This window comes from Lathamus discolor, chromosome 2, assembly GCF_037157495.1.
Source record: "Lathamus discolor isolate bLatDis1 chromosome 2, bLatDis1.hap1, whole genome shotgun sequence".
Classification (NCBI taxonomy): Eukaryota; Metazoa; Chordata; class Aves; order Psittaciformes; family Psittacidae; genus Lathamus; species Lathamus discolor.
In genome coordinates this window covers 67,180,977-67,200,724 of record NC_088885.1, presented here as the reverse complement: position 1 = coordinate 67,200,724, position 19,748 = coordinate 67,180,977, and the positions used below count along the sequence as shown (strand labels likewise).

At 41.9% G+C, this 19,748-nt stretch overlaps 1 protein-coding gene across 2 annotated transcripts; it reads right to left on the bottom strand.

Moving 5' to 3' along the window:
* Nucleotides 1-331: 331 nt before the first annotated feature.
* On the bottom strand, nt 332-11,020 carry RBM24 (RNA binding motif protein 24). 2 transcript variants are annotated; one of them, XM_065667311.1, is made up of 5 exons: nt 10,578-11,020; nt 9,918-10,041; nt 8,791-8,845; nt 2,250-2,444; nt 332-1,624 (listed from the first exon to the last, which is right to left on the bottom strand). In XM_065667311.1, the coding sequence occupies exons 1-5, from the start codon at nt 10,743-10,745 to the stop codon at nt 1,603-1,605; spliced, it is 564 nt and encodes a 187-aa protein (XP_065523383.1). In that variant the 5' UTR covers nt 10,746-11,020; the 3' UTR covers nt 332-1,602. The 2 variants fall into 2 exon arrangements, with proteins under 2 accessions (XP_065523383.1, XP_065523382.1); XM_065667310.1 differs by having other exon boundaries at nt 332-2,444.
* Between the last annotated feature and the right edge of the window lie 8,728 nt (nt 11,021-19,748).

The window sequence follows — 19,748 nt, the reverse complement described above, 5'->3', positions numbered from 1 at the left end:
GGGAATAATAAGTAGTGGCACAGATTACCGAGAGGGGTTGTGCAGTCTCCACATGGAGGATTTTAAAGACCTGACTGGAGAAAGCGATAAGCAACCTGGGACCTCCTGAAGTCCCTTCCACTCTGAATTGTTTTATGGTAACTCTCAGGATAGATCTTCTCTGTGGGATTTCCTCCATTTAATATAGTTCATATCAGTCTATGTATTTCAAGTCAGTGCCTATGCTGCTATTCAGCCCACAGACCAGGAAAATTACATAAAAGGTTGCCACCCCCTTAGTTTTAACTAAACAAGATCTAAGACAACTCAAGCAAGAACATCACTAGACGGATGCGACAACATTTTTTTATTGTTTTAATACTAGTGAATAGATTAAAAGATCTGAAATGTTGTAAAGCAATATACATACTGAATAAATAATATGCACAGGAGAGTCATGTCTACATTATAACACTGGCTAGTATTCCGAATACTTAAAATAAATCCAGTGACATTGGATAAAGTCCATAAAAATGCTATCCTGTCTTCCCTTGTATGAAATTGTTCAAGTATAAAAAAATCCAATACAGTGTAAAATATTAAATTCCATTTCGGTCAAGAATAAAAATTGCAAGTATTGTAGTTTCACAGGACAATGTAAAGCAGCATTTTCTAGCAACGGGGAAAATAGTCAGTCTACATACAGATGAGTGAGAAAAAAGCACTAATGTGTTTGAGAGGTCTACATGAAAGACTAGTAGAGGGAAAAAGAATGAACTAGAATTTTTTTATGTAAAAACCTAAAAAAGTGTTAATTTAAGAGTACCCTCATACAGTGCACATACTGAATTTAAATAAATCCAAGTCAACATCCTTAGTTAATTAGGTTAATATTTAATATGCTACATCTAAGCCTACTAAATAATTTATGCCATGAGATGAATACATAATTTTACAGTGTCACATCTAAAGTCGCTTTCTTTAGAGTGCAGCATAGTAAAACTTTCAAAATAAATATTTCTTTTTAAATAGCATAACAATTAAGGCACAGTATAAATCACATACCATTAACCCTTCAAGAACTGCAGTCTTGGTAACAAAAGTCGCTGCTTGTGTACTGTATGTTTGCTAATAAATATTTTAAATATAATCCTGAAAAAGATAATAAAATTGTACAAATGGTTTCAGAAACTAGAATTCCCTTAAAACAGTTCTTAAAAGGTTTTAATTCATTAAGCTTCTTCCTGCCTTTATTCACATGTTACGAATAGATGCAATAAATAGAGAAGGCTGTTGTAGTAAAGGGCTGATCCTATTTTAGAATCAGAATAGCTGACACCAGCAGTTAAAGTTTCCCAAAAGTGAAACGGGATGGGAGGAGGGATTAGGATGTGACAAGCTCATCACATGAGCACGAGTGATGTGTTCTGTCCAGAACTCTCTGTGTTATTGATTGTCTCTACAGCTGTTGCACCCCTTACTTCCACATCACTTGCTCCATAGTTCCACTCATCCAGAGGACAGAGAAGAAAATAACTTTGGTGCCTGTCCGCCATCTTACTAGCCGGCCATCTTCCTTGGGTTGTTCGATGCCCATTAGTGAGACAGAGAGAACGTACTATCTCACGAAGACAATTTCTGAAAGCTAGAAAGGACAATCAGTGCTTTAAGCTTGTTTCCTCTTAAAATGGATAGAGATTACATATTGCTGACTCAGTTTTTTCCCTGGTTCAAAGTTTTCAAATACCATTTTCTTACTTATAAAAGGCAGTTTTGCTTCCCTGATACTGTAAGAAATACACCTTTGCTTTTTTTGGTTCTTGGTTCTTTTTTTGTTTGAAAATATGAAGTCCCATTGTTACTCCTGCCACTCTTTCATGACAGTACAGTATTGTTTTACTCATTTTCTTCTGGCTCGATACTTGAAACTACACATGCCGCACTACCCCTCCCCTCTAGCAACATGATTTGGATGCATACTGTATGAAGACAGTGGAATAAAAATCTTTAGTTTTGCAATAGCATCGCTTTCCTTAAAGCTCCTTACTTAATACCAATTGTCTCTGATTAACTACTATACTGGAAGGCTGAAAAGAGGAAGAGAAAGAAAGAGCTTCCTTCTGGAGTCCACCTGCTATTGCATACGGTCTGTCTGCAGCTGTTGGGGCTGGTACTGGCCAAAAGCAGCAGCGGCCGCAGCAGCCGTCCCAGGCGCTGCTGCGGTGATGGGCTGCTGCACTGCGTAGCCATAGCCCCCCGCTGCCACATACCCGGCAGCAGCAGCCGGCGAGGCAGCGTACGGGTACTGCTCATAGGCGGCCGCAGCGGCTGAGTACTGGGCATACGCAGCTCCGGTGTAATCGATGTAGGGCGCTGTGGAAGCAGCGGCTGCTGCGGGCTGCACGTGGGGAATTACCACTCCAGGCTGCACAAAAGCCTGTGGATAGACATAGTGAGCAGGTATCCTGTTGAAAGATGGGAGAGGGAGTTAGAGTCGATACATGAGTCAGTGCCTAAGCATCATATCCATACTCCGAACTAAAACAAACTCAATTTAGTTGTTGTTATGTGCATAGGGTTGCCACAATAGCTAGACTTAATGGACCAATTATCAGTTCACTGGCCCAAAGAGATGCATCGCTCCAAAGCACAGCATTAAAGCTGAATTAAATAGGAGTGTTTAATATTCCTTGAGGATATTATGTTTAATGCTATTAAAAGTGTTAGATGGGCCAGGATTACTGATACCAGTTTTAAGACAACTCTAAAGGATTAGCTTGATTATTCCATCTGGAAAATTGTGGTACTTGTTTTTCAAATCACCTGCAAGTAATTTTTATTATGCTGCTTCTCACTTAACTACTTGTCTCTTAGTAAAATTATTTCCTGCAATACTTTCGTTATTAGTAACTAAGCGGTTTGACAGCATCAGTATAATGAGTTTGACAATAGCCAGCAAGGCAACAAAATGCTTGAACCCTGACTTTATGTAAAGCCGTCTCAGGGAGGCAGGGACAGAGTGTATTGTGGCAACCCTACTTCAGTTGCTATGCAGACTCAGCACACATTAATTTCTCTGCAACCTCAGTCACCCTTATTAAAAATAAGAAAAAAACCAACACAGGCGGCAAAGGAGTTTAAATAAAGTTCACAAGTGTGGTAAACACAGCAAGAATCACACTTTCCAAACGAATGATAGTGCAGCTCACTCCGTCACAAGAGGCCATTGAGGGGAAGCTACATAGATGCTATTAAAATCCATAACAGTGACTCCTAAGTACATGTGCATCACACTTTTATAAAAGTTGGTAAGGACACAAGGGTCAAACCTGTTTGATTATCAGGCCACTGATGTCCTGTTTTGTGCCAGCTTGTTTATTTCTATGCAAGACATACAGCATAGAGTTTTTTGGGAGGTGGGCATAGGATTAAGTTTAAATAGATCTGGTGCTTAACAAAAGCAGAAAAAAAAAATAGATAAAATTACAGCTTAAGAAATAACCATTCTGAACAGATCAATACACACTTTTCCCATCTTCTCCAAGTCACAAAACTTGCTGCCTTGGCTTCTTTACTTAGCCCTTCAGTTTTGAAATTCATCATATCATTGTCTTAGCACATAAGTGTACATACAAGTTCATCTCATAGTTACATTTTAGCATATAATATGATTTTTAAAAATAATACACTCAATTCTCATTTTACATTCATAACCCTGTCTTGCATCTGGATTTCCACAGAGAAGTCCTTCATACATACAACTCTTTTTCAGTCAATGAATCTTTATAAATCCACGAAAAACTGCTTGTGCAGATTTACTACTCTTTCATACTGAACTTTACAGACAACTCTGAAGACTGCAGCAACCTTTTAGCGCACTGTAAGCACAGATGCAAATTGCAACGGTAAAAACTGACGTCTTTTCTCCAAATTCAAGATTTATGGAAAGAGGGCTTTTTTTGTTTGTTTCATTTTTAAAATAACTTCAAGATTTACTTAAATGGTCAACAAAGAAACATTTCAATCAGAAGGGACACTGTTAGATTCATACCAAAACATAGTTTAAAGTAAGTGATAGTCAGGCTTTAGAACAGAGTAGTTTTCTTTTTAAGAAAAAAAGGAGCTTAGTTGATGGACTAGGAATATTATCAGAGAGAAGTGTTCACTTTTCGTGTTTAAGACATGAACACCACAATCATAAAAACCCCACGTCAATGAAATTAATTTCTTACTGTGTAAAGGGAGAAATGAAATAAAAAGAAAAAAAAAAAAAAAAAAGGAGTGACAAATAGGGATTGGGAAAGGAAAGAAAACATAAAACAAAACCATAAATTGGGTTTTTAACACTCACCTAATTTATGAAGTGATTAGCCAGAAGTGCATTTGAAGCATACTAAAAAGCTGGCTCTGTGCATTTAAATACACATCGTTACCTGAGCTCTCCATACAAAATGGATGTGCGTAAACAAGTGGTTTGTATTGGTCACCAATCAAGTACAATTCTAATAAATATAACAACAATTTTTTTAAGTATTAAGGAAAGAGGTATAAAACCAAATCTGAAGTCACCAAGAGCCTCTTCTGCATCATTAAAAGTCCATTTAACACCACATCAAAGGAATCTTTACATACAGCATTTATAAAAGAGGGTAATTTTAACGGAAGAGACAGTAAGCAAGCTTATCTAGCCGCTTGTGCTGTCTTGAACTGATGTTAGTAAGATTTTCGGAAGACATTAGGTCACTTGGCCATATCCTTGAACAAGAAAGAAAGATACATGTGCTCCCACTCACACTCTTGTGACTTATTTTATTTAAGCCAAGAAACCAACAGGTGGTGAAGTTATGAAACATTATCTGTTTGCCACATCTTACCCTACAATAAACATAAAACCTGTGCAGGCTCCTCACCACCATGCCATTTCACACATGATGATTGACAGCATAAGCTGCAGTGGTGCTATTTTTGATCATCTGTCATGCTACAACTGTTTTGAGTCAAGTAAAATGGCTTTATATGGCCAAAGTAAATTTTTACCTACTGCACAGGCCAGCACATGTAGATCTCAGCCATTCAGATCCCAACTGCTTTTATGCTCTGCCAGGTCAAAAGCTGAAAAAGCAATTCCCAATTACCCTAGATATCCTTAGTATCCTTAATTTTAAATAAAATCTGCTGCTTTACTTTTGAGAGTAAGAGTGGGAGAATTACACATGGTTTAAGCTTTCTTTCTGGGCACTAGTTTTTATTTTGGAATGTGTATTTACTGCTTTATACTTTTGCAAGAAAGGAAAAGGGAAGCCATATTTAACTTTAGCAGTAACTGTAGCTTTGGGATATTCAAAATCAAATAACATACACTCATGCTGTGTGCCTTAAGACCTTCATTGTTGTTATAACAGAAGATTTATGTTTAACTAAGACCTCAAAAATAATACTACAAGCAATAATAAAGTGAGAGCTATGTTTCAATGGAAGAAATTTCTCAGTAGTAGCACATCATTAACTTTCAGTGTTAAATTCTTGTGAAATTAGATATTTAACTTTGATCAGACTGTTTTGCTTTGGCTCTTCATTGGCATCATCTGGTTTTGTAAGCACAGTTAAGGAGTAAATTTTCACCAATGCACAGCTTTCCTTATAGCTGAAATAGGTTACATAAACATCAAGACATTCAAGACCCTTCATATGTTTCCTTTTAAATTTGTGTCTGGTATCACTAAGAGGACGTTTAGCATTCGGCATGTTAACTTCCGACCATTCTGGCTTCATTCTCTCTTTCCAGATTATCTATAGTTTAGTATTAATCATTATGCAGGTATTTTGATCATAAACTCAAGATAAGGCTTTTCCTTCTTGCTTAGGAAAGGCAGAATTGCCTGTCTCTTTGAAGATAATACCAAGTGGATAGTATCAGCTAACCATTTGATAATGAACTTAGTAACTTTTAATTTAACTCTGGTCTTACTAAAATCAGCAGGGATGTTCTCATTTTGATTGAGGAACAAGTTTTAGACAGAAAATAAAGGGAAAAAAATCTCTCAAACATAACAAGTTGCATCCTACACCAGCACCTCTGTATAACCCCATATTTTCCCACCAATATTAAAGTAAAAATTACATAAGCAAAATGAGAAAAGCTATCTTTGGAGGCAAAGTCATCTTTCCCCTCCATAAATTCCTACTGACTCCTGAGATAGTACTTTAATAAACAATCCTGAAAACAGAGCTGTATAGATAACCAGTGCTGTGATCAAACAGCTTTCTATGAAGCACATCGACAGTAAAGATAGATGCTGAATGTAAAGAGCAGGGAGATGTGTTATTTGGGGGATAAACTAATCTCTGCAGCACTGAATAAAGAAAAATTCCCAGCATTTCAAATGCTTCATTCGTGGAAGCTAATCTACTTTCTGTCTCCCTCCACCAAAATAATGTTGTACTTAATTCAGAATATTGTACTTCTGCATCTTCTCAGTAAAGGTAATGAAAGTAATGTAGCATAATCCAGTTATTTTCAGTTTCTTCTTTGGTAGGTGGGGAACTGTATCAAAACACTGCTGCCCATACCAGAGCATGGCAGCACCTCACTAACCCGCACTCTGGTAGTAAAAAAAAAAAACAAAACCAAAACAAGAAACAAAAAGTCCAACCATTTGGAGGCTTTCTGTATGGATTAGCAAAGTATTGGTAGTGAATCACCGGTACAACCCATTTAACACAGCATGTTAGTAAAGTGTGCTTTGAAAAGTGCAACTGCACAAGAGGAAGAGAAAAGGCTTTAAGGTGACCATGTATTTCAATGCAATCCATGTATCATCCTCTAAGAATGAACTCCACTGAATCAAGCCCTCTTACTGTCAAGGAATATAGTGAACGAAGATGTTCATTCATCCTAATGAATGCTGTTCTTCTTAATCTGATCTACATTCTTCAGAAAAGGTACACTGGAAATTTTGAGGAGGAAGCAGGATTAGTAATCTTTGTTTGCACATAGTGAGAGAAATGCAAAAGCCAAGGATTAAAAATGCCACCAACATTAATTTTCTTCATATTTATGTACATTGCATTAGATATAAAACCTTATTCACCCTCCTGGAAGAGTTTCCCTTACTTAAACACATTTTACATGATCTATTGTTGGTTATGGGTAAGGAAAGCAAGAGCAAGCTCTACATTTGCACAGTCCTTTACGCAAGGCATTGCTACCTACAGGTTCTCCCTTTCTACTGTGCTCAGCAAATACTCAGCCTCTCCATGGCTGATCCCCATGCAATCCACTGGTTCCTCTTTGCAAGAAGTGCTTTTAACAGCTCTGGAGACAGCGCGCTGCACCTCCTGCCTGATCACAAACTGATCACTGCATATACGCCATCATCTCCTTATACTTCAAAGATGTTAAACAAAATACGATAGAGGATAATTGTAAGTAGATTAAAAGAAGTCAAAATGTTTTCCACATCCTCCCTAGGTGCCTCAGAAGAATCAACACGCTCTTTTAAAAGTACATAAAGCTCCCAGGAAAACTTTTTTCCTACAGTTTTGAGGACAGGAACTGTTTCCTACCAATTTGACAAATCAAACTACCATTGCTCAATAACAGATAGGTACAATATTCTAAAGCTAATCTAGTCAAATAAAATACATCTGTTACACATTTTCCCTACTTTACTGTTAGCTTACTTATTAATTAGCAAAATACATTATTTTGCAATGAGTTTCTCAGTCAGTGTGCATTAGTGAAGTGACACTGTATGGAAAGTTTAAAGCAGACTTCACCTCCTAATTACGTGCCTGTAAGAAGCAAGAGTTAGCTCTACTTTGAAATAGCATACTCAAGTAAAGGAGAAACGCGCTACATATTAAAGAGATTGAGGAAAATAATTTCACATTAGAAAGCCCAAATAGACTCACATTGTTAATAAGGAGCTCCACACCCCTCCCAAGAAGAACACCCCCCCCCCCAATTATGAACATGCAAGCAATAAGCTGATTCACTTAAAAAACCAAGAAGTCACACAATTTAGCACTCACTACAAAATACGGTTAAAAAAGTCACAGGCTACAGCTTGAAAGCAAGGAAAAAAACAAAACAAAAGGCCCTTTGCTCCCCATGGCAAAGTCACTCCTCAACAACAAAAACAAAATTAAAAAGAGCCCCCCAAAAAACTTTCACTACAGCTCTTTCAATTAAAGAAAAGCACACAGTTTAGCTATCAACACCACTTCATTACTGTAATAAATCAATAAATAAATAAAAAGCACACGGAGGTCTATTGACTATATGAAAAAAAACATACATGCATCGTTAATCACCATTTTAGCTTGTTTGTGTTTGAGTCTACTGGTTACAGAGTTTAATTCCAAACAGAACTATTCCACCTCTTATCATCATATCCTTCTGATCAGTTATCTTAACTGTAAACGATCCCTGTCAGATTAGAAAGAGATAAATAACATTGAGTCAAGCTGAAAAAAGAGAAATGGGGCACAGCAATCTTGCATCAAGTCATACCTCCTTGTTTTATCATAGGGTCATATGGGACTGGACTGCCTAGGTGGAAGGGAAACATCCCACACAACTTGACTCAGCTGTGGCATTTAGAACGTGACTGAAAAGGTGAGTGCATTTATGGGAATTCATTCATAAGTATCAGAACTTCATCATTGCTGGTCAGTTTTAAGGATGCTACTGCAAAAGGCCTTCAAGAATCATACTTTTTCATTCCTTTTTTAAAAAAAAAAAAAAAAGAGAAAAAGAAAAAAGAAGAGTTTTCCACCCCTGTTTGAGGTCCCATTGAACAGACTTACCCAAAGGGTCTTTGTATGAGAGCTGGATGAAGCTGCTGGACACCAAAGGCAAAACCTACCAACAAAACCATATGACAGTCTCTGTATTGATGTTCTTTTGACCACTGATATACACATGCATACAAATGCAGAGTAGCAGCCTTCACTAACAACCTCCAGTGATAATGTCTGGAAGGCTCTTAGAACCAAAAATTAAAAAGCAAAATGTATCAATCCATGCACACACATGTGCATCCAAAACTTAAACCAGTGAACTGCACACCTTCCTAGAGATGTTTAGAAGAATGTCTTTTTCTAAAAAACAAGCTCAAGGTTTTCTTCAAATTTTATTTTGTGCTCCATTCTGGTTCCTAACTTTAGCCTCTGAAGGACTAGATGGTACTTTCTGTGCATCAGTGTATATGTCTATTTTGTACAGCCTTAAATTTGAGCCATCTCTACTTGTGAGGACTTAGCATGGGGGTCAAATTCTAACTTCATTTCTGTTCCTCAAGCATGAACCTCTTCTTTCTGCAGTGGGCACTTAATTACTCACACAAGTGTTCCTCAGGTGAAGCACAGGGGAATTCAGAGCAGCATTCTTCAGAGCACAAACGTGCACGTGTTTTGGGGTCCTGTTGCTCCTACTGCAAAGCAGCAGTTTGGGAAGTGGCTAGGACATCACATTGGCTCAGATGTGGTCTTAGGAAGAGCTATTTCATTTTAAAGCCTGCATAATAGATCCCATCTGTTTGAGGAGTTTGCATTAAGATCTTGTTTGTATTAATAAGACCGCACACATTGGAAGCGATTCATTCCTAGGCCAATCTTTCCCTGCAACGATACTGTAAATGGTCAGTGCTGCCACATTCCCAGCAGTTGGAATAACCAATGAAGTGTCTGAGCTGTGCAAGTGTTCCCAGAGAACCACAGATATTTTATCTCTGTTTGCTTTTGGTTTTTAAATGAGGCACATGTACAAAATAGCCCGAAAGTCACTACATGCTGCATTTAAAAATCAAAACCAAGCCCACCCAACAAACAGTGCGTACTTCAGGGAATGCAGGGCAGCATGATCTTTTTAAAGTTCTAGTCCCTCTGGAAATCTGAGGCACGGGCAGAAAAGCCACTAAGGGCTGCTTCCTCACCTGGCTGCATTATCCGCGGCTTGGCACCCAGGTACGCCAGGTTCACGTTGGCTTTCCTGCCGTCGATGATGGGGTTGGGGTCTTTGCACGCCCTTTCCGCAGCAGCTCTGTCAGCCATGGTGACCTTAACGGGCGATGCTGTGAATTAGGTCCCTCTCCGCGGGGCAGGAGAAGCCTCCCACCCGCCGCAGCAGCTCAGCTAACCCCCGGGCGGCGCTGGGGGACAGCTGGGGCGGCGAGGGGACCCCGGCCCCGTCCGCTTCCCGCCCGCCGAGGGGCGCGGGGCACCGAGGCCGGGGAAGGGCGGAGGACGCGGGCAGAGCTCCGCCGCCGGCCGATAACCCCCGCCGCGGCCGTATCAGGGAGCAACAGGCGCGCTGGCGGCGCTGGGAGAAATGAGGCAATTCCCCCCTCAATCTCCTTTCCAGTAACCTCCCCCCCGCCTCTCTCAAACTCCCCAGCAGAGAGAGGAGGGGGAAAAGAAAGAAAGAGAAAAGCAATAACCCAAACGCCCGATCCCCTTCCCCACCCCACCATCCCCCGTGGTGCCCGGCTCCTTTCAGCGGCCCCGCAGAAGTTTCTCCGCAACGCCCGTGCAGCCGGTCCCGGTCCACCTGCCCCCTGCCCGGCCGCGCTCCGCAGCAGCGCCCCAGCACTTACAAAGCCGTATCCCCGGGACTTGCCCGTCTGCCGGTCGGTGATGACCACCGCCTCCTCGATGTCCCCGAAGACCTCGAAGTACTTGCGCAGGCTGGAATCGGTGGTGTGGTAGGGCAAGCCCCCGACGAAGATCTTGGTGTAAGTGGTGTCCTTCTGCGTGGTGTGCATCTTCCGCCCGGCCCTGCTCGCCGCGCCGCGCTCTGCACCCACGCGTGGCTGCCGGGGCGTGCGGGTCCTGCGCGGCGAGACCCGCTCCCAGAGTCCGCCCCGCTCTTGTTGCCTTTCCTATTTTTCTTTTCCTCCTCTCTTCCACCCTCCCGTTCCCCCCCCCCCCCCTCCCCCCCGCCCCCCCGCTACCCAGCTACAATGCAATTCCCTTTTGCTTTTGCAAACCCAGCTTCTTCCTCCTTCAAGAGCAGAGCCCCGCAGCCTCCGGAGGTTTTGAGGTAGGTACCAGAAAAAGGAGGAGGAGAGGCCGGGCAGCAGCCAGCCTGGCGAGAATAGCGCTGGAAGTGAACAGAAGCAGCCGCTGGAAGATGAGCGCAGGGCCTGGGCTCTAACAACTGAGTGGCCTCCCCCCCTAAAAGCCACCGGGTCGGGCACTCTCGGTTCCTCCTCCTTCTCTCAGGGGCGGGGACGGCGGCGGGGCGGACCTCGCGCTCGGTAGCGGCCCAGCCGGGGCTGACACACAGCTGTTGGCAACAGCTGGGTGCCCCCCGGTGCGGCGGGAGCCGGCACCTAGAGCCGCCGGGCAAAGGCGCTGCTCCAGAAGGGCCCGCGGGGAGGCTTGGTGCCTCCGAGGCACCTTTGCCCCGGGTCTCTGCGAAGAGGAGGTGCCGGGAGGCAGGGTCTTGTGGGGTCACAGCCGCCCCGCCAGCAGGAGAGCCTGCGGGCAGAGCCTGCTCACTGGGAGCTGGCAGTCCGCAAATGCTTCCATTCCTCCCTGCAGACTTGTAGTGAAACCCCTGCCACCCTCACTTACCAGGCCAGCAAGGCTACCGTGCGGCAGGAATGCCATTATTGTTGCAGTGCTGATGGTGGTTATGGTTCTTGTAATTGGCTTGGCCACAATATGGTAAAGCTGGTTCCCTTGGTTTTCTCTCGCTGCCTCTGCTCTGTTCTGGAACTGGGAAGGATTCAGAGAAACAAAAAGGAAGGTCTGTGTGACATGGAGAGGCAGAGGACTGTGGGAGTTGGGGGGAAGGGAGACTCAGGGAGACAGGAAGGACGGAAGGAAGGTTAAAGATTGGGGAAAACAGATGTGCACATGTGTATACACTTCTAAACCATTCTCTTGTGGTCCCAAAGTCTTGATACTATACTGGTGTCTCTTTTTCCGCTTTCTTCTACTTCCTCTGTTAGACTTTTTCCTGTCAAGTCCCTTTCTCTTTTAGAAAAAAGAGCAAAGCCTCAGCTGCAGGAGGGACTTCAAGGTTCTTCAGCCCCTCCGTTATCAAACGTTAACCATAATGACAACACTTAGTCCTAAACTTGGGCCCTGCTTGCCCCGTATCTGACCTTGGCCCCATCTGATTTTTTAGCAGTCATCTTCTCAGTTCTAATGGCCTATACAATACGAAGCTATGATGACACTAAACTCTACTTGATCCTTCAGATTCTCCAGATGAAATAATTTGGTTTAATATGTTAGGACTAATTCAGGCTGAAGCCTGGCAACCCCAGCAGGATCCAGATGTAGATGTTGTTTTTCAGCTCAAGGCCTTAACCTTGGCTGGAATACAGTTAGGCCAGCCTAACTGCTCCAAAATTTCTCCCAGCATGGCTCTCATGTTGGCCTAGAACACCGTGTTAAAACCTGTACTCCAGCTGCTAGGGGTAATAATAACCTTAAACTCTGGCCCAATGACCTGGACTGAAATACTAGCCAAACTAAAGGTGATCACTCAGTAGAGCACTGCAGCACACAGCTCACTTCTCAGCTCCTTGTGGACCTAAAAGATGAACTTCACATAGCCCATCCTATCACATTTTTTTCCCTTGCTGTGCCCAGCTCTCCTGCATGTTGTGTAGCATCTTCAGGAACAATGAATTAGCTTAGTTTTGCAGTCATTGCACTAACTCCTGTAGTAAGGCCAGAAAAGCAACGCTTGGCTACCCCAAAACTAATTGTAGGTGTATTTAGGAGTTCACCTCTTTCAGCCAAAGTAGAAAATTGATTACTTTGACAGACCCAAACCCAAAACTTAGCCTTTTGATCTAAAAGCAACAGCAAGTCTTCCAGGATCCAGAAACAAACCGTAACTTTCCACATCTATGTCTGAACAAAGGACAAACTTCTTGCATTTAGATAGGGTTTAAGGCAGCCCTTGCTCTAGTCTGCCTCCTTCCATCACAAATCCAAACACAACCACAGTACCATCATTACCTTGAGGTCCAGGATGCATTTCTTGATAAGCACTGCTCTCTCCCCGCCCCCCCCCAGTTATTTACCTCAGATGTCTCTAATGTGCTTACTATTTTTGCAGGTTTCTGTAATTAACAAGCCTTTTCTGGTCCTTCTTCCCTAAGGGACAAGCCTGATTCCAGCCAAGCATAGCCTTAAACTAAGACAGGTAGCCCCCACAGCAGTAGACCTAACTTGCAATGCACTACTACCTTCATGCTACAGACTTACAGACCCTACAAGAACTGAAAATATATCTTCAGAACAGATTGTTGCCCATTAGATTTTTCTGTGTGCCAATCATCATTCTATTGCAGTGTCACCTACAGGATTTACATATAATATCAGCAGTCCTTGCCCTTCTTTTCCTGACCTGAAATAGAACCATAACTGTCATCGGTACCACAGCCATCGCAAAACTCCTGGAACCACAATTCGGTAGTGTCATTTTTCTCCTAACATACTCCCAGTCTTCAACCTAAGCATAGTTTAAAGAGTTGCCATCCTGTGAGGATCCTGCACAGTCTCACTAGTACTGTCCTTGTTTGATATTCTATAGAGAATTAAGATTGTCACACAATTCTCCATCCAGTTCTCTCTCAGACCTTAACTCTGTCCCCAGATCAAACACTAACTGTAGCCTTAACACAAGAATTGTTACTGCTACGATCCAAAGTCTGTACAGTACAGTTTTTATCCTATTCTGGCAGGCTAACACATCCTTTTTTCTAAAACCAGAAGTGAACTTGGCCATTAACAGGTCAAAATATATCCTGTAACTATGCTACAACCATTCTAGTACTGTATCAGCATTCTCAGTTTAAGATAGACATCCTAATAAGAACAGTTCTCCGGCCCACTGTTCTCTCTAACCCAGCTGTGTCACCAACACTGTCACAGGAGCGGTGATTCCTCAAAACTCAGGTTTCACTTTTATTCCTGCCAGCATTAGGTCTGTCTCTTCCTACTTTGGTGGTCCTGGCAGACTCTAGGGTACAATTTTCCTGCTTTAGGATCCCTCAGGAATCCTAAATCCCAGAGAGGTGACACTTTGCCATTCTGCCACTAACTAGTCCATTCAGTCCACTGCCAACACAAGCCTTTATTTTTTGCATGGCATACCCTATGAAAAACAAACACAGGCCTCCATCTCCTGGATGGATGATCTTTAATATCTTGTGATGGAATCGGGGCCAGTTTGGTGCTACCAGCACCAGTCTATATATTACTTCAGCAGCCCTCAGAAATAAAAATATTTTCCAACTGTTTCTTAGTCTTAATCATCACTTTAACTCTAGGTTTATCCAAAGAGAGGTGATCTCTGTCATATGGAAGTGAATTAAGATAATTTGAACATTTTAATGTTCAGGAATATATTGTATACTTCTTTCCTAAACCATATGTTAACTCCAAATTTTGGACTAGTCTTAATACAAAGGTTAATACCTGAAACACCTCAGGAGAGTAGTTCTTTCAGATCACCCAGTCTGGGTATGTTCTGGCTTGATTAGGGCTTGTGTCTTTGTGCTAGGGCTAGGGTTCAGTACAGTGAAGCTTAAAGAGAGAAGTTCATTTATGGTACCTCTAGATACCACAGGAAACTGATAAAGCTGGATGAATTCTGAGATGAGAATAAGACTGGAGTTAGTTGTTGATTGGACAGTGTTTACATGGGAATGCTGGATGTCTAAGTTTGCAGTCAGACTAAAGGGTTTGAAGATTTAGTCATGGACTGTACATCATCTTACTGCTTACTGGTTGTGACTTTGGAATGCAAGTGTGAAAGAAAAACATTTATTCCTACAGCCTGCAAATTTTGCAGTTGTGATGCCACTGGTGAAAGAGTGACAGTTCAAGCAAGAAGTGAGAACATGTGGGAAGAAGGATGTATAGGTAGGGTGTTCCTGGGAGAGATGTGGAACTGAGGTTCCTAAACCCATAAAGACATTTGGAAGTTGAACCTGGGTCACCCATGTTCTGATAATTACCACAACCAGTAGACCACTGTAAAATCTGAGAGAAGTATTGGTCCGGTAGGTGACTATTTTGGCATTTTCAGGATCTCAACTTTGAATCAAAGTAGAATATAGGCACCTAGGTCCTGCTGCACTCTTTTATATTGCCATGAGCCTCTTCCAGGTATGTCGATATTACTGCTGAAGGCAGTTGTAGTTGACAATTACCTTCTATATAATCTTAATGGTTTAAAAAAATGTATCTGAAGCTATACATTGAAAAGTGGTCTAAAGTTTCTTTTCTAAAGAAACCTAGTTTCTTTACTGGGTTCTAAAGGAACCTAGTAAAATGACTTAATGGGAGGAAGCCCCAAAAGCCATCATTTACAATTAATTGTTTTTACTCAGAGATTTTGTGGGTTTGCTGTCAAGGTAAGATAGAATAAACAATGTGCCAGCTTACCAAATGTTACCATCACTGGTATCATCGTAACTGTAATACCATGTTTTTTATTTATTTATGAGCACCATATGCCTGTCATGTCAGAAACCAGTGGATGTTATGTGTTCATTCATTAGCTTCTGAAAACAACAAAGACCCCTGATTATATTGCACACCAGTCGTTCTTGCTAGGGCTTTATTTCGGTAAATAATAGTGGTCTTCAGAACATCCAGTACACCACCTATTAAGCGGATTTGGAATTTCTCCATATGTTTACATACACATACACACATTTTATTTGCTAACAATCTTATTAGAATGCCTAGAACTTAATGAATTTTAGGTAGGGCTGAAAATAAAAGTAATTATTTTCCTGTTAACCTAGTAAAACCGTCAATGTGGTTGTTGAGATTTACATGTCTGCTGAAGTTCCATAATGCCATAGCTCCATGAAAGCATTCAGCTAATAACATTAGGCATGTCTTTGTCTGCTAATCTGTGCTCTTCCACCAACCACATCCCATTACTGAGAGGAGCAGAATGTCTAACCCCTACTCTAGTCACTGTATATTACATGGCCAACAGTTTGACTTTGTCTGGAGAAGCATGAAGTACAATAGTAGGTAATACACTTATGTTCTTAAACATCACAATGTGAGAAACTTAGAAACCTCATCATCTTCTCACTCTTCTTGGTGATGTACAATCTATATCTATGATTCACTCTTGAATTGTCAATTTCCCCTAAATATTTCCTAACTGGGGAAGCTTCCACCACCTCTCTTCTGACATTGTCCCCATTATAAAAGATTTTATCACTGTTTTTTTCCCCCAAAACCTATTAACCTTACTGTTTTCCAAACTCCCTTTCGCTGTATTATTTGAGCACTAATCTACATGATCTTTAACTATTTTAATCTCCTTATTCCCAATTAAATCACCAAATGTAGACCACCATGGATAGCTTCTGGTGGGAATATTCTTCCCTTAAAAGGACAGTAAAGGAGGTGATGCAGAATTTCAGTGATTCACCAAACGATGGTCAAAGTTTGTGAAGCTGTGGATGCAAGACATTGCCTATATACGGGAAAGTAATTGGCACGTCAAGTGAAGCAGGGGTGAATGGTAAGTGTACCCAGAAGATTGAATGCATTCATAAAGGTTACAATGAGTGCATGATGTTGGTAGAGGAACAGGTGGAAAAGAGTGGTAGAAATCCCAACCAACCAACCAAACAAGGGAAAAGGTTTATGAATATCAAATCGTGAGTGTTACACTGAATAGAGCTTCCCAGTGCTAGAACATGTCAGAAGGTAGAATGGGGCTAGTGCCTGACATGAGCTGAAGTTGTCTTATGCTGCTGTAGTGGAGGGAGTGCTCACATCAGAGGCTGAACCTCCAAAATCACAAAGCTCCCCCACCACCATGTGACACACACAGAGGCAGGAGAACAATGATTCTTAATGTTGACAACAAGCAAGGCAGTTGCGTAGGGGAAGGACTAAATGTGGATTTGCAGACTCCCTGAAGCTTAGAAATTTGAGTGTGGAACACCAGACTGTCATACTTACCTATCCTGGTTACAGGCAACTAAGAGACAGACAACTAACAAACTTGCAAAACCCCACTGATATTGATTTGTGTGGCATAATAGCTGAATAACTCTATGCTAAGCACACTCCCATGCATCTTTAAAATGTTGTACACCCACCCCCATAGTGATACCTAATGAGAAAACCTCGGAGCTGCTTAATGAGCCATATACACATAGCAGGGACTGATACAACCACATAACTCACTGCTTGCTTTTCTTTTGTATACAAATTAAGAAGTCCTGGTACAAAGAATATTGTTGACAAAAAAAAATCTCAGCCAGTCTAAATTGCTGGAGTTCTGCTAAAAGCAAAGAAACTAACCAAATTCTATCAGGTTACATCTGGCCTTCAGTCAATACAAACAGGGAAAAAAAGAAACAGAAATATGGGGATGAAAGACAGAGCCACTAAACCCTAGTCAGTTATTATTATGGGGGATTAAACTGACAGTTGACAAGTGTATGCTAGACGTTAGCCTCATAGAATGGTGCACATGTGTTAGTAGAAGTAGGTTAGTAGAAAGAAAAACAATATAGGATAGGTGAATAGAAAAGCAAAGAACTCATTCAAACACATTTCAGCCCCTCCAGTTCTTCAGACATGTTGGAGGAATGCTACTGGGGAAAGTTCTTACTAAGCAACTAACTACCTGTCATATAAATATCCTAGTACTGCAGTACTCTGGATTCAAGAATTGCCTTCTCTGTGGCCTCATGCACTCTCAACCCTCCAGAGGAGTGACTTGCTCTTTTTCTGTCAGAGAGCTGAAAGGCTCTAATTTATGGCCAGCAGAGACCACATCCTCATTTGCCAAGTTCAACCCAACACTTTTTTTTCTCTTAAAGGACTTATTAGTTCTTCTTGGGCCTCGACACGCTTGTGAGGTGGGCTGATGCCAACCTTATGAAGTTCAACCATGACAAGTGCATGGTCCTACACCTGGGTCGGAGCAATCCCAGGCATTAGCTACAGGTTGGGCAAAGAAGAGATTCAGAGCAGCCCTGCAGAGAAGGACTTAGGGGTGCTGGTCGATGAGAAAATGAACATGAGCTGGCTTCAGTGTGCACTCGCAGCCCAGAAAACCAACCGTATCCTGGGCTGCATCAAAAGGAGCATGACCAGCAGGTCAAAGGGGTGATCCTGCCCCTCTACTCTGCTCTTGTGAGACCTCACCTGGAGTATTGTGTGCAGTTCTGGTGTCCTCACCATAAAAAGGATATGGAACTGTTGAAACAAGTCCAGAGGAGGGCCACGAGGATGATCAGGGGACTGGAGCACCTCCCGTATGAAGATAGGCTGAGGAAGTTGGGGCTGTTCAGCCTGGAGAAGAGAAGGCTGCGTGGAGACCTCATAGCAGCCTTCCAGTACCTGAAGGGGGCCTATAGGGATGCTGGGGAGGGACTCTTCATCAGGGACTGTATTGACAGGACAAGGGGTAACGGGTTAAAACTTAAACAGGGGAAGGTTAGATTGGATGTAAGGAGGAAATTCTTTCCTGTTAGGGCGGTGAGACACCGGAATCGGTTGCCCAGCGAGGCTGTGAATGCTCCATCCCTGGCAGTGTTCAAGGCCAGGTTGGATGAAGCCTTGGGTGGGATGGTTTAGTGTGAGGTGTCCCTGCCCATGGCAGGGGGGTTGGAACTGGATGATCTTGAGGTCCTTTCCAACCCTATTCTATGATTCTATGATTCTATATTGTCGGTCTCACCCATAATGTGCTGGTGAGTTGTGTTGTAGGAGTATGTAGCTTGTTTACTGGTTCAACCATGTTTTCTGATCCAACGATATTATATGTTGCTGTCAAGTATTTTTAGTGTGAGCTTCTTAATATCCAGTTTAGTTTGCAGTCTTGGTTTCTTCAACTAAAAATAGCTCCAAGACAACAATAGCTTTTAGGTGGTTCCACGTTTTGGATTAGATGGAATTTGTTAAGGGAAAGTAGTGACATGTGATGGTAGTTCAGTGCCTTTATTCCAGAAGGATCTTGGAGGGATTTACTAGCCTGTGCTGAGTCTCACCACCTGCTGCTGTGGTACAGCTAGCTCTCCACTGTGACACAGAATTAATTCATCTTTTTCAAGGACTGTCAGAGCAGATTATCTTTTCTGGTTCAGAGCAGGTTGGTTTTTTTTGTTCTGGCTGGTATTTTTTAATTCTTTTGGTAGATAGAATGAGGTAGGTCATAATTTGGCCCAAACACTAAAGTAGAATGAGCCTCCAGCTGAGAAAAATCATACAGGCTTTCTCTGTACCCGTCCAAAAGGTCAGGAACTCTGTAGTACATTCTCTTGGCAAGGTGACACCTGCAGGTACACAGCACTTCTCCCACCTTCCTGTGATATCAGAACAGAAGTGACTCAGAAGGGAGGAGCTCTGCCTGCACTGAATCACCATTGCTTTCTATATTTATCCTACAAATTTAGAAGTAAAATTCTGTCAAAAATTCTGTTTAACCTGTAAGATCCTAGCTCTGAGGTATACAGCCTCAAAACTCTGCAGCAGGTTGTTTTGGTTTTGGTTTGGTTTTGCAGTACAAGTGAAAGTTTGGACGTGTTACTGCTTGAGCAGTGGGAGTTTCATCAGTGTAGCATCTACACACTCTTTGCTGCAACTCAGTAAGGCAATGTGAAGTTTTTAAGCGTTCTTACAGCCCTTATTGTCCTCAGTTGGAAAAGACTTTTGCCTTTAAAAAGAAGTAAAAAAAAATCCAACCCAACAAAACAAAACGACTCTGAGTTTGTCATGAGAATAAAAATAGTACTGTTTGGCTGGTT

Excerpts from the sequence above, each read along its gene's own strand:
- RBM24 (XM_065667310.1), bottom strand. The coding sequence starts at position 10,745 with ATGCACACCACGCAGAAGGACACCACTTACACCAAGATCTTCGTCGGG. Across the intron at positions 10,042-10,577 it reads AGTCCCGGGGATACGGCTTT|GTCACCATGGCTGACAGAGC; the intron begins GTAAGTGCTGGG and ends TCGCCCGTTAAG. Across the intron at positions 8,846-9,917 it reads GCCGCGGATAATGCAGCCAG|GTTTTGCCTTTGGTGTCCAG; the intron begins GTGAGGAAGCAG and ends TTTTGTTGGTAG.